General features: G+C 43.1%; 1 protein-coding gene across 1 annotated transcript; it reads right to left on the bottom strand.

Moving 5' to 3' along the window:
* Positions 1 to 2,281: 2,281 nt before the first annotated feature.
* On the bottom strand, positions 2,282 to 11,255 carry LOC306833412 (tumor necrosis factor receptor superfamily member 14-like). The gene is made up of 9 exons (XM_079358659.1): positions 11,042 to 11,255; positions 9,283 to 9,396; positions 8,797 to 8,890; positions 7,669 to 7,794; positions 7,334 to 7,489; positions 4,605 to 4,692; positions 4,326 to 4,516; positions 4,215 to 4,243; positions 2,282 to 4,131 (listed from the first exon to the last, which is right to left on the bottom strand). The coding sequence occupies exons 2-9, from the start codon at positions 9,322 to 9,324 to the stop codon at positions 3,967 to 3,969; spliced, it is 891 nt and encodes a 296-aa protein (XP_079214785.1). The 5' UTR covers positions 9,325 to 9,396; positions 11,042 to 11,255; the 3' UTR covers positions 2,282 to 3,966.
* Positions 11,256 to 14,937: the final 3,682 nt, after the last annotated feature.

Genomic DNA, 14,937 nt, shown 5'->3' with positions numbered 1-14,937 from the left:
CTGGTTTTCTAACCGGTCTCTCGCCCCTGGCTTTCTAACCGGTCTCTCGCCCCTGGTTTCACAGCCAGTCTCTCGCCCCTGGTTTCACAGCCAGTCTCTCGCCCTTGGTTTCACAGCCAGTCTCTCGCCCCCGACTTCTCTTCGTACGGCCTTCTGTTCGATTGCTTACTTGTATTCTTGATTCAATTTTCTAAATTTAGACATTAACACCGTCTATACCCAAACCAGACAACGATAATTTAGATTTTCCAATGTGCACAATTTTATGAAAAAGGTTTGTGTTCACCTTTGGTTTTTGTGAGGCCTCTCGATGTCTGGATAGGTCTGGACGTTGTACCATAGACTTCAATGCAGTCGTTCTAGTACCTTAAGAAATTAATACATTTCAATTAAACATGTTTCAAAATAATTTCATAAATTAATCAATACTTACGTCCTCCGTCAAACCTCATCCCCCATCACGGCGGGGTCACCAAGTGAAGGATAAAAGTTGCTATTTAATCCTTTTCCTAAATGTTGTAAATAGAAATCTGACTCCTCTAAATAATTACCTCAAATCTCTCTGTGCATTCTTTTGATGGGATGAGAGGAATGACTGAAGGCGTCTCTTTCAGGTTAACAGAGTTTATTAACCTGATGAATCAAGAATAGAAGTTACAGAGTCTCTGGGTTCAACACTACGTTATAACAATCCCCTTAATATTTTTAAGGTCACCGTTACGTAATTAAATCAAAACCTACTGTAACTCAAAAGTGTCACTGGGTTAGGACCTTACTTTCCCCAAAATAAATCAAAAGAGCACTGGAGGAAATTAAATACAGACTTTACTCCGTTTTTAGCAAAAAAACAAACCAAATGTCATTGCCACAGAAAAACAACAATGTCCTCCTTTAACAGTCAAGGAAAAAAAATGTTCAAGTCCACTGAAAGGGATCCGGAAGGGGAAAAAAGTATACTCCACAAAAAAAAGGAAACAAAAAAAGGCCATTCGTTTGGCACTCACCGGTCTGGCGGCCTACTTCCTTTTTGAGATTGTCCAGGGTGAATCAGGTCTCTTTTTGCGACGTCCGGTCCTCCCAACTCCAACAAAAAAACCCTGTCCAGGAGGAAACACCGCGACTTCCAAAAACCCTTATTCCCTCATCTTCATCCAGTAAAAAAAAACCTCTCTCTTCAGCCACACCGTCCCCCTGCTCACTCCTCACCAAAACAAACAAAATTTCCAACAAACATTTCCCCCTCTCCCTTTGTTCACCTCTGCTCCGCCCCCTTCACACACCTGTGTATCCCTAGCTAATTAGGTCCTCACTCCAGTCACACAGGCAGGGAGATCACACAGACACACACACACACCCACAGGGACCTCCCTCACAGTAGTGGCCATGTCACAACGTGTCCCTGACCACAGACAGATACCTGGTCAGTTCATGAAGTCTGAGCCCCGACTATCTTTCCCTGAACCCTTTTATACATTAGACAAAGATTATCTAACCAAATAATGCATTTGAGAATGTGCGGTTTCCTTCCTCCGATTGGGCAGCTTTCCAAATTATGCGCCTCCTGATGTTTGGTTCTGCTTCTCTCATTGGTGCATCATACTCCTGAATCCTTTGTCCTTCTGTCGGGGAAGACACATCCTGCCTGTTTCTTATCACAGGAAGACATCTAGTCTAGTCATCATTTCCTTTTAAGCAACAAACCATTTAAGTGATTAACTATCAAGGCCCACTGAACCTATCAATGTGAGTGAGTGATTAACTGTTCAGGGCCTTAAACTAAACCTATGTTTGACTTGGTGAGTGATTCAGTTTAAAGGGCCACATCAAACACATGTTGGAATGTGCACTCACTTCTGCAAGCCCTCTTCACAGAATACCTTTAACCTCTGAACTAAAATCTCAAACAATTAGATTAAAACACTTTGATTATAACACTGAGATTAAAACATGATATAATAACTGATATAATATAAATGTAAGCGAACATCATTCATACTGTAAATATCAAACGTTTCCTTTGGACCGGGTGATGAAACTTTATTACAGTAAGCACATTGAATATAAGCAGAAAGAGGCCTAATATTCTATCAGTAATGTCTGTCTATCTGGTGCATTATGGGTAATGTCTGTCTGTCTGGTGCATTATGGGTAATGTGTGGGCATGTTTTCCTGTTTTGATTGAGTGGAAGCAGCTGAATGTTACACAGTTTTTAACAATGTAACTTTTTCTTCTATTTTGAATCCTGAGACACAAACACTGACCGGAGAGACGACACAAAGTTCACTTTTATTGAAACTGCAAAACAAAACAACACACACACTGTAGAAGACATTTAAACATCTGTAAGTATTCAGACTGAACCCTTCAGGCTCTTCCATATTTGACCTTTAACATCGAACATGCAGCACACAACACTCGGTGAGGAGTTCGTTCTCATCATTAAAGGAGAAAACAGCTTTTATAAAACTCAATGTCTGCTTTTTATTTATCGTTTTAGTCGACTTAAGATACGTTCTGACTCGTCCTCGTTCACAACGTGAGGTGTTTGCAGAATGCAGGAACTTTCAGTTCCATGGTCGTTTAGAGGAACCTTTTCAGCTCCTGTGTCTCTGTATGTTTTCTCCCAGCACCATGGAGGAGTGAACACAGAGATACTCCTCATGGAGGATAGTATCCTTAAAGGAAGAATGTGCAACTTTTTAATCCAGTAGGTGTCACTCTTGAGCTCCAGCATGGAACCAAAACAAACTGGTTAGGCCACGCCTCCTCCACACTGCAGCCTCCGCCCTCCTCCAAACCCCCCCACTTGTGTTCAAACAAAATGAATGAATCGTCCTTGTCTCAAGCTGCAATCACCTGTCCTGCATTGTTGTGTTAGCATGCTAATGTTAGCGCTCTTCAGTTAGCTGGTAGCTGCAACCACCTGTCCTGCGTTGTTGTGTTAGCATGCTAATGTTAGCACTCTTCAGTTAGCTGGTAGCTTCAATCACCTGTGTCCTGCATTGTTGTGTTAGCATGCTAATGTTAGCGCTCTTCAGTTAGCTGGTAGCTTCAATCACCTGTGTCCTGTGTTGTTGTGTTAGCATGCTAATGTTAGCACTCTTTAGTTAAACAGCTCTGACAACAACACAGCCAGCAGGACTCCAGCTTCTCCCTCACTGGAGACAGTCAGGACTCACACACACATTCACACAGAGAGAGGCTGGAGTTATGATTATTGATGTGTCAAACATCCTTCCTCTCAGATCTGGTTCTAACTCGTCCTCAGTCTGAACTTTGTGAGCTTGGACCGAGGTCTTTTCTGAACTCTGCAGAGAGAATGTCCCAGAATCCATCTGGATAATAAGACCTGGATCCTGGAGAACATTTAGTCTGCAGGGGTCAGAGGACCGGCCTGCATGTTTAGGGATAGTCTGAAGGATTCTGAGGAGAGAAAAGATGAACTTTATGTAAATGTGAATGTGTCAGAGGTCATTTAGTCTAAATGATGAGTCTCTGTGTTCTGAGGAGGACAGTTTGCTGTCTGAGGTTGAGTTTCTTTATCTGCTCAGTCGTTGTTATTTCTAAAGACGTTCATCTCTGACTCGTGTCTCAGAGATGGATTTGAACCACTATGCTTTTTGTTTTGGATGTGTTCAGTTTATTTTCCAGGATCTATCTTCCTGTGACATCTCTGTTCAAGATGAACAATCAGCAGCTGTTGTATTTGATGCCTAAACTGCAGTATCATCTGCATACATAGTTCATTTAGCAGGTGTTAGCAGGAGAGCTAAATCATTGGTAAAGATGGAAAAGCAGAGTGTGCTGAGGAACAGCTCGTCGCTCAGACACACAGTGTGAGCAGCTTCCATTAAAGAAGACTGTGAGCGCTTTGAGGGCTTCCACCCAGACAGCTGCTGATGGTCTTTAACAAGAAGAAGCTGGTGACTGAGGACATCACATGCTGCTCCACAGAGTGTCCTCTTCTAAAGGCACGCTGGGATCACTTCATGTTGTTCAAGCTCTTTTAGTATCTGATGACAAACTGAGTGCTGGAAACTCGCTACTGGGACGACTGGTAGGCTCACCTGATCTCCTGTTGGTCCTAATATAAACAGTTCCCGTCTCTCGCTGTCTGGATTCAATGGTTCCTTCAAGAGGAAATATTCAAAGTGAGTGAAATTTAATGATTTAACTGTAGAGCTGATTGACAGTAAAGAGATATTAAACGTACCGTGGGAGATACTGCTGATATTCTTTTTTCTATAAGACAACATGAAACATCAGTGATGGTTTCTATAAAGACACATGATCATGTTTTTATTTTTAAATGATAAATTCTTACCTATTTTTTGACGTATTATCTTCTTTTTGTAACGCCACGCTGCCACAAGGCTGAGACCTAAAAAAAGAACCAAAACACCACCAACAACACCTCCGACTATCACTGCAGTCCTGTCTGATGATTTCAGTCCACACTGAGCGTCCTCTGTCTTAGTTCCTGCTCTCAGCAGCTGGAGACCCTCTGATAGACATCTGTAATGACAGAGGGACAGTTATTACAGGAACATGTGGAGGATCATGAACTCAGGTGTGTCCATGTGTGATGTGAAGCTTCACTCACTGTGTGTGATTCTGACAAGATGGAAACGTCCCGTCTGAAAATGTTCCATCAGAGCAGATGGAGCACTCGGTGTCTGTGGAGGACGTTCCTGCAGGAAGGACACACACTGGGATTATTGACACAGTTAAATATTAAACAACACATGATGAGATCTTTGAAGCAGAATCTCAGAAAAACAGCTGAAAACCTTTTTTAGTTTGAAGTTCAGAAGAATGAAGAGACGAGCTGCAAACAGAGAAATGTAGAGAAAGTGTCTGAACTTTAACATCAAGCTTTAATAACTTCTCATCTCATCTTCTGCAGATAAATAAACTAAATGAACCAATCAGAGACTCTGAATCAGTTCACTAATATTTGTGTCTGTAAAAAAGTGAAACATCAAACGAAGATGAGATTATTGTGCAGCTTTATTTATATCAGCGAGCTGTGGAGAGGACTCAGGAAACAAGTTCTGCCACCAGATAAGAGAGAGAGAGAGAGAGACAAAGGGCGAGTGAGAGAGAGAGGGAGAGAGAGAGAGAGAGAGAGGGCGAGAGAAAGACGGCGAGTGAGAGAGAGACAAAGGGCGAGAGAGAGAGAGAGAGGGAGAGAGAGAGAGAGGGAGGGCGAGTGAGAGAGAGAGAGAGAGAGAGAGAGTCCTTCAGGTTATCTTTGGTTGACATTCAGCAGCTGTTCTTGTGTAACCTGAGATCTCAGATCAGATCAGCTGCTTTCAATATTTTCAGTTTAAACAAAACCAGTCAGTCTGCAGCCTGAAGCTGTTTCCTTATCTATAAACAAAGCACTCATGTTTGTTTCACTTTCACCCTCAGCTTCTGGGGGGGGGGGGATATTAACCTCTCTGTCTGGCATACAGGCATGATCACCTCCATGCTCAAACAAAAGCATGAAGCACACACGGCTTTACTCAATAACCACACATCCACTCTACTCCAGAGATGGAAAACATCCAGGAGCAGTCTAAACTGTGATCCCTGAAGAACGAGTGGTGGATATCAAAGGCAAATTAAATACAATCTTATGCCGATCAGAACGATATGCACAACTTCCATGATGCAGTGAAAAACATCGACAGCCCAAGAAGCTGCTCAGTCTGCTGATGGCACCGCACTCATCAAGGATCACAAGCTCATCACCAGCACTTTGAAGCCCTCCTGAACCAGCCATCCCCAACAGACCCATTAGTCCTGGGCGAGTTGGACACCCATCCTACCATCCAGGACTTTGACCTCCCACCAACTTTTGAAGAGCTTAAATGTGCAATAAGATCGCTGGACCTGATCGTGTCCCTGCAGAGATCTTCAGCTACCTCTGCACCCGTGCACTTCTCCTCTTCATCAAGGATGTATGGCTGCATGAAACAGTCCCTCAACAGGGGAGGAATATCATGACCATCTACAAAGGGAAGGGGGAGAAGTCCATCTGTGGCAACAGCCGGGGCATCTCACTGCTGCCGGTTGCTGGCAAAGTCTTGGCCAAAGTCATGAGAGAAACTGCAGAAGGAAAAGAAGCACTGTGGACATGGTGTTTACATCACAGCAACACCAAGATCTCTTTATGGCTTTCATTGACCTGTCCAAGGCCTTAGACAGGTCAACAGGCAGCGGTTATGGAGTATCCTCCTGAAGTTTGGCTGCCCAAGAAAGTTTGTCAAACTCCTTCAACAGTTCCACGAGGGCATGATGGCACGAGTCGCTGTTGGAGGTCAGGAATCAGAGACGTTTAAGGTCACCACTGGCGTACGTCAGGGGTGCGTCCGTGCTCCAGATCTTCCTTCTCTGTGTGACGCTGCTGCTCCGTACCAAGATCAAGACGGATGGTGGAGTTACTGTGGACTTTATCCACAGTCATCAGAAGGCTCCGGGCAGTCACGAAAATATCATCTGAGCACATCATTGAGCTATAATATGCTGATGACTGTGCTCACAGCTGCTGCGAGTGCCTATGGCGAGCTCCACCACCCTATCACACCCACCACCCTTCAACATCTCCAATAAGCCCCTTGCAGTAGAGGAATCCTTCAAATATCTCCGATGACTGCAGCATTGAAAGAGAAATACAAACCGGATCAAGCAGGCATCGTCTTCTTTGGACCACTAAGACACAGAGTCTTCCAGAATAAAGACCTCCAAACCAAAACAGGTGTTTACCAGGCAGCTGTCCTGACAACGCTCCTCTCCAGCTGTGAAGCATGGACACTGTACAGCCGACACCTCAGGCTGCTCGAGGCCTTTCACATCAGATGCCTACAAAGCATTCTGGGGATGTCTTGGCAAGACCAGGTCCCCCATACTGAGAGACTTCGCAAGACCAGCTGCACCAGTATGGAGGCCACAGTCACGCGACACCATCTGTGTTGGCGTGGCCATGTCGTCAGGATGCCTGAATATCGCCTGCCACGCAAAGTTCTCTACGGCCACCTACACCTCAGCCTTCTCTCAGCAGGTCTAAGGACCAACTAAAAACCCTGATGAAGAGGTGCAAGCTGAACCCAACCCAGCTGGAGGGCACCGCCACCCAACGCTCCACCTGGAGAAGCTCTGGCACCAAGGAGTGCACAGACTGCAGGAGGACCGAGAGGAACGACGGACTCAGAAACACCAAAGGAGACATGAAGCTAGGACCGCGCCTACCCCCCTTGGACTCCCCTGATCACGGACTGGACTCTACAGCCACAGCAAGACTCACAAACAGCAGAGAAATGATCGTCAGAAACTACATGAACTAACCTGCATGTCTGATGTATTCTCCTGGATCACAGCGTCTGTGTCTCTTTGCCTGACCACAGCCGCCCTCTGCAGGCTCTGAGCAGTAAAATCCTTCCAGAGGTTCACAGACTGAGTCTGATGATTTTGTACACGACGTCTTTATCTTCAGACCAGAAGCTGTGGACACAGAGAGAGTTAGATACACTCTAATCAGCAACATGATGAACCTGAATCTGACTGTTTAAAACATCTGCACCAATGAGAGTTCAGATTCAAGGTTTAAGAACAGCTGCAGGTTGAAACAACTTCTTTCTGCTTTTACAATCAAAAGGAAATAAACACAAACATTCATTTACCTTCTGAACATTCAGTGCAGGAGAAACAGTGTTTTAATCCGTTCAGTTTATTCATGAAGGTTCCCTCTGAACACGGCTGACAGGAAGTACTTTTATCCACCTCACAGTCAGTCTTGACTCGATGCCCTGTTAGAAACACAAAACGTTAACATGTAATCAGCTAATATCTCTGATCCTGTTTGAACATGAAACCACAGGTAGGTTTATCATGAGGGGACGCTGCTTCATGTCTGAATTCACACGTAGCATCGTTAGCACGTCAGGCGGATCATTCTGGACTGAAGTGATCATGTGATAGGTCTTCCTCCTCCCTCCACCTCTCTATGCCCTCCGCCCGCCTCAGCACCATGGGGAGCAGAGCTTTCCCAACTCTGGAATTCTCTCCCATCAGACATCCGTAAAATCGATTCTTCACCACAGTTCAAATCAAGACTCAAAACTCATCTGTTCCAATCCGCCTATTTTTGCTTTGCTACTTGTCTGTTGTTTTTATTTGTATTTATTTGTATTGTGTTTTTAATCCAATGTAAAGCGTCCTTGAGTGCTTGTGAAATAAAATGTATTATTATTATTATTATTATTATTATAGCAAACGTTACGTTAGCCTGATGTTCCTCTGTAGCTCTGCTGTTGTTGTTGTTGGATCTTAGCGCTGCTTATGGCGGCGTAGACGACCACATACGATTGGTCAGACTCAGGTCATGTGTTCTAGTGTTTATGACCTTATAACATCTGACTCTGTCTCAGCAGAGCAGATTCCTCTGCAGCAGATACACAAGGCTTCTCTTTGTGCAGGATGATGGAGCATGACATGTCAGTTTACCACAGAGCAGACAACATCAAAACATCTGTTTTATTTTCAGAATAAAACACTCTGTACAGACGGTTCCTTACGTGTTTGTTTAGATTTTTTTAAAGGTTATTACACCACATATATCGTACTATCTCACACTGTCCTGAGTCAATCTGTACAACTAGCAGGAAGTCCTTTCCTGCCATGGGACGCAGCCTGTGGGTGTTGATGGATCAGGATGCACGGAGCTGAGGATCTCGATCTTTACCGCAGACACTCACAGTGGACAGAAACATTCTCACCTTTTAGAAATGAAATCAGATTCATGATCTTACCGACGGGACACATCGGACAGCACTCGTTACCAAACACATATTCTGTCCGATGGCAGCTGAGGGTTCGACTGATGAAAATATTCATCATAAATATCTGTGAAGAGAAAGAGAAAGATTCCTGAGTGATGAAGCTGATCAGGAGTTTGAGGGGATTTCCATGAACTCACAAATATATTTTTAGTTTGAATCATTTTTAAACTGATCTGAATGTGGGCTGATTGGTTTAAATACACTTCACACCTCTGACACTTCACCTTTCCACTGAGAGGAAACTCTACAGCTTAACAACATGTGATTTATTATAAAGGTTAAATCTGTCCCACACTTTCTCTCCACCCACAGAGGGAAAAACCAAATCAACCAAGATGGAACTTTTCAGTGAACAGAAGAATACTGTCAGACCTTCAGGGGAAAGATTACAAAGACAGGAAGAAGAGGAAGATGAAGAGGAGGAGGATGAACTGATGCAGAGTGAAGATCATTTACCAGCAGTGAAGCGGTGAACCCAGGATTTATTCTGAACTTCATTTTAAACTTTAGAATCAAAGTTTTGTGGGACTGAAGACGTCATCTCTCTCAGATTTACAGATTTCAGATCATCTGAAAACAGAAAGACAAACACAGAAATGAAACATGATCACCTTCATACTTTCTCTTCTTCACTGACATGTCTCTCCCTACAGAACTACAAAATAAAACAGGAAACACTAAAGACCAACAGAGAAGTCAGGGTTAAAAGAGGAAGAAGGACGACGCAGGGAATAAAACAACATCAGATAAAGAAATCAAACTAAACTAAACCAGAGACTCGTGACACACTCTGCACCTTCACATCTTTACATGTTTTTACTCTCCAGACGCTTTCGCACTTTGAACTTGAAGTTAATCACATTTTTAATTCACATTTGAACTTCCATTATTTAGCTTTTTAGAAAGTGTTTGTATGATTTTGTCTTTCTGTGGCGCGTCCCTGTAGGTCCTCAGCTTCCATGTTTTCAGCCTTCAGTTCATTATTTGATTTAAGGAGGCTTCAACAGGAACTGAAACTTTATAATATTACACACGTGATCTTTAGTGGCGTGCATCATGGAGGCAGTAAGTCTAGTGAACAGTGATCACAGCCCTGATAAGATAATCTGCTTCTAAACCTGGACAATAAACCCGGTTTAATCAGTACCAGAACCTTACATGTTATATCCTTTGTGATTGAAGACGGAGCGGCTCGGAGAGAGTTTAAATATGAACTCTGTTAATGATGGTGAATCATTCACACGATCAAAGTTCAAGGTTTCTTTATGGAGAGGAGATTCAGTGTTCAGGGCAGAGGTCGCCCCACGGGCAGGAGAAACTGTTTCAATTTTTGCATTTCAAATGTTTGATAGAAATATTCAACATGCGTAACAATGCTTTTTTTAACAGAATAAATGCACAGAATGAGGCAATTAAAGGCCTTCTCATATAAACAACACAACAAACAGTTTTGCAAAGTTAAGATAAGAAATGAGGCTATAAAACATCCTAAATGAGGACGATAACTAACTCTTATGAAATGAGACTCTTACCCTGCAGAAGATTCAGACTCTCTCAGAGCTCAAACACTGGCTCCTGTCTCATAATCCTGTGACCATTACTCGTGATGGGTCAGAAAGTTTTAGTATGAATATAAACAGTGTCATGGGTCCTCTAACAGAAAGTGTAATTAAGTTACAGGAGTCCTGCTGAATTCCCCTTTTTAATCTGAAAGTGAAACACTGATGGATGTTTAGTAACTATGGGAAACTTTGTGCTGAATTTACCAGAAAAACAACTTTCTTCTTCTTCTTTTAATGGCTGTTGGCATTCAAATACTGTATGTTACATCCACCCACTCCGACAGATCGTTATACTGGCTCACACAAAGGAGCACTCACAGTAGCTTACTCCCGTCTCTGAACATTATCCGAGCTATGGACCAAAACTGCTTCTCGACCACACAGCCCAAATCTTCATTTTTTTTTAAATCATCCGTGAGATTTGAGCTCCCGCGAGATGCAGACGTGTCTCTGTTTATCACCTGATCAGTCGAGTCGAGCTGTTTGTGACGTCTGTATTCAGTTAGAGACGATCCGGATCGTCCGGACCGTTCAGAACACACAGAGCATTATAACTGTAGGAGATCCAACTTTATCACGACAACTAACAGACTTTAACCTGTGCTGTGTGACTCTTTTTATAGAAAATATGGTGAGAAAAGAAGAACACATACCTTACAACATGAAGACCGAAGGCTCTGTGAGAAAAGGGGGGGAGGGTTCCTGTTTCAGCTCTTCACAATAAAAGTCTGTTAGCATGAAGAGCATGAAAACATACATGACAACATACATGAACACACATAAAACACAACACCATTAACAAACTAGACAATTCCTGCAGAAATTGTGAGGGTGGTTGCCGTGTGTGCGTGAGTGTCTCTCTGTGTGTGTGTGGGGGGGGGGGGGGGGGGGGGGGGAGACAGCAGTAAGAATATAGCCATCTAACAGCTAAGACAGAACTCTGTCCCACTGAAACAATGATGTCATCACTCTTAACTCTGAACACCTGCTGCTCACTGATTGGTTGACATTCAGCTTTGATCTGCCAGAACATTCCATCAATGTATTTGAATGGGTTTACCACTGCTCGCAAAACCTCACATATCTTGAAAACTAAACATGATATCACCGATCGGTTTGGACTGTGAGCGACAGCACAAACAGGCGCACGTTTTGATATATTTTATTTAACATTCAGATTGGGACCACAGTCGCAATTTTAAAACATGAGTAAAAACTGTGAAATTCTGGACATCAGTTAGAGTGTGTGTATGTGGTGCGTGACTGTCAAACAAAGTCCTCTCCTGAGAGACTGAAACATTTTATTTCTTTATTTTTTGCTTTATGAGTGAGAGGACACTCAGAGATGTGGGAGGAGTTACGTGCCAAATTTTGAGGATATAATAATAAGAAGAATATTTACAGTCGTCGTAGTGTGGTTTGCCTTTCAGGCAACCACCCTAATAAATACATTCTCTCACTCAATGTACACTTCTGTAGGTCTACAGTCCATGGGCGGACATCCCTGTGGGGACAGGGGGTCCGGACCCAGGGGCGTGGCTAGAGGGGTGGCCGGCCGCCCCAAGAATCTCATTGGCCACCCCAAGAGCAGACCCCACTCTGATTGGTAGTTGGTCAAGTCCATCAACCCATACAGCCATACAGGGACCCATACAGGGACAAACGCTGAAATACTGATTCAGAGTCAGTTTGCCATTTCCAGCTACTGCAGTAAAGCTAAACTGAGTCCTTAAGAGCTGATTTGTGGCCGATAAGAGCGCAAAGTTTTTCACAGCCTTGGCAGTGGTTTCATCCATTGCTGAAGCTCCGCCCCCTAAACACAGCAGCGCGTGTTGGAGTGTCTGTGGAGAGTGGGAGTGAGTTTCTGACAATCGCCAACTTTCTCCAAACATTCACCGGCATGGGTCAACACTGTTCCTGGACCGTTTGGACTACAAGCACAAATAAGGTATCTTTAGAAAGCTAAGACCCTGCAGATTCAGAATATATATAATATTATTATCCAACATGCAAACTACTGTTGAAATAAGATCGGCCATAGCCGTTTGGAGATAGAGACACTCTTCTCTGCAGATCACAGTTCTCTGTCTCTATGATGGATTTCTGTCAGTTTCACACCGTGATGATATTTACCCTCAGTGTCAGTCAGAGAAAAAAATGAAGAATTTACATGTTACAATAGCGAACATAGAATCCCCCCCAGACCCCCCTCCTCTCATTACTTTAGTCGATTATTCACATCTCTAAGTTTGATGAAACAGATGACCAGCTGACAGTTTATTAGTTACTTTATTGTCCCCGCAGGGAAACTCATTTCCACAGCTGTACAGACAGGGAGACACCATACTCACACATATAACACACATTTCTGAGAAAGGTACAGATATCTATTGATGATTACTTATTGTTCAGGGTGTTGATGGCTGTGGGGATTAGACTGTTTTTAAACCGTACTCCGTTGTATCTGACGGATCTGTATCGTCGAGCAGAGGGGTAACAGGTTGAAGCAATGGTGCAGTGGGGGGGCGGGGGGGGGGGTCCTGTGTTATTGCGTGTGCGATGCCTGTAATGGCCTTAGTGTTTAGCTGTGTGAGGTTGGGAGACCGATGATTTTATCTGCTATGGAGGTTATCTTAGTGAACATGTTCCGGTTTTTGACTGTGAGCATTGTCATGAAACAGGGAGAACAGTATAGGAGAATTGGCTGGATGATACTTTTACACAACATTAACAGAAGGTGTGGGGAAACCTGAAGTCCTTTGAGTTTACGGATAACTGAGAGTCTTTGGTTGCATCTTTTGTGACTGTCCATTGTGAGTGGGTTGAAGCTAAGTTTATTGTCCAGTGTGATTCCCAGGTATTTGAAATGCTCAACTATGTCAATGATGGTGGGATGAGGAGTTGCGGTACCGAAAGTCATTTCTTGGGTTTTCTTGAGGTTGAGTTGAAGGTGGTTATGTTGACCCCACTTGGTGAAGTGTTCTGTTGAGTTCTGAGGATGTGCGAGGGAGGTGCTGTCTTTGAGAAGTCCCAGTATGACGGTGTCGTCTGCATATTTGATGTACACTGTAGTGGGTGATGGTGCAGTCACATATACAAGTGTGTACAGAAAAGGGCTGAACACATGTATACGTATGTATGTATACATACCAGCTATATATATATATATATATATATATATATATATATATATATATATGGCGGAAAGGTCTTTTATGTGTCACCAGCATCAGTTGCCATGGTAACTCATATAAACAAGGTTGATGGAACAAAACTCCCACTTCAATGAATCAGACTTATCAAAATAAAGGAGGATTCAGCTTAATAAAATCCTGCTTCATGGAACAACTCCCAGGTCTCCTGCAACAGGAAGACTTTCAGACTCTCTCCAGGTCCAGACACAAATCTCAGCAGCTTTTCATCTTCATGGTTACATGAAGTTCCTCCTTGTTTAATAATTACTCAGCTTTTTTGTCCCATGACGTGCAGCTCGTGTTTCTCTGCAGCTTTATATTTGTAGTTTAAATCTTATTATTCTTATGTTGGCTCTTTGTCTGTTCTCTGTTTATTCTCTGCTTGTGAAGCTCTGTGAACGTTATAACATGTGAAACAGAAAACAGACCAGCATGACTTTAAGCTGTTTGATTGTCTTATAGGTGTGATAAAACAGGAGCAGTGTGTGAAATTCAGAGGTGTTGCAAAATGCAGTTTGACTCAAAACAGGAAACCCGCACGGAGGAGTAACCTAACGACCTTCTTCAGTTCACTTCATACCTGAGAAAACAAAACCAGGCTTCTTGTCAGAATGATTCATCCATGTAAACGTAAATGAGTGTCTGCAGAGTCACACAGAAGATATCTGACATTAATAAAAAAATAAAACATTCTCTTCTGAACAAGATCACAGCCTTATACAATCCTACCACTCTACAGAATTTAAAGTTCAGAGGTTGGTTTGTTAGTCTGCAGGTGAAAAGTAAAGTGAGGACTCTGGAGTCTTTTAAAGACAAACAGGTGATGTGGTGCATCACTCTGAACTTCATGATCTGATTCATTAAGGCTCGAGGCTCTGAGTCAACACGGTCAGATGCACTGTTGATGTGCTGAAGCCTCTGATGCAGTGTGCTTTTATTCTGAAAGAACATCCGGTTCCTGTAAATATTTGAAACACTTATCTAAGCTCTTGGCTGTGTGCCACCCCCGCCCTGCTTCCTGTAAATAAAGAGTTTTTTGTTCCTCTATATTCTTCCTGCTCACACTCCTCTGCAGGCCTGATCTTTATTTCACTTTTATTTGTTTATACTTTATTTTTCCTCAGAGGGTGAAATGTTGGTGATGGTGACAGTTAGAGGTGAAGGTCTTATCTTGAACAGACTCTCAGTGTAGATCAGAAATGATTCACAGAGCTCAGTGCACTCTCAGTGGGGGGGAGGGGCTCTTTTAAATATAAATGGCGTGTTTGTTATCTAGTTAACAGCTGATCTCTGAACACCTGACCTCAATGACCTAAAGGTCATCTGATCTTTCACTCCCTACAAAACCTTAAAGT

Source organism: Symphodus melops (genome assembly GCF_947650265.1).
Source record: "Symphodus melops genome assembly, chromosome: 13".
Taxonomy (NCBI): Eukaryota; Metazoa; Chordata; class Actinopteri; order Labriformes; family Labridae; genus Symphodus; species Symphodus melops.
The sequence above is the reverse complement of the archived record's forward strand: the minus strand, read 5'-3'. Positions and strand labels throughout refer to the sequence as shown.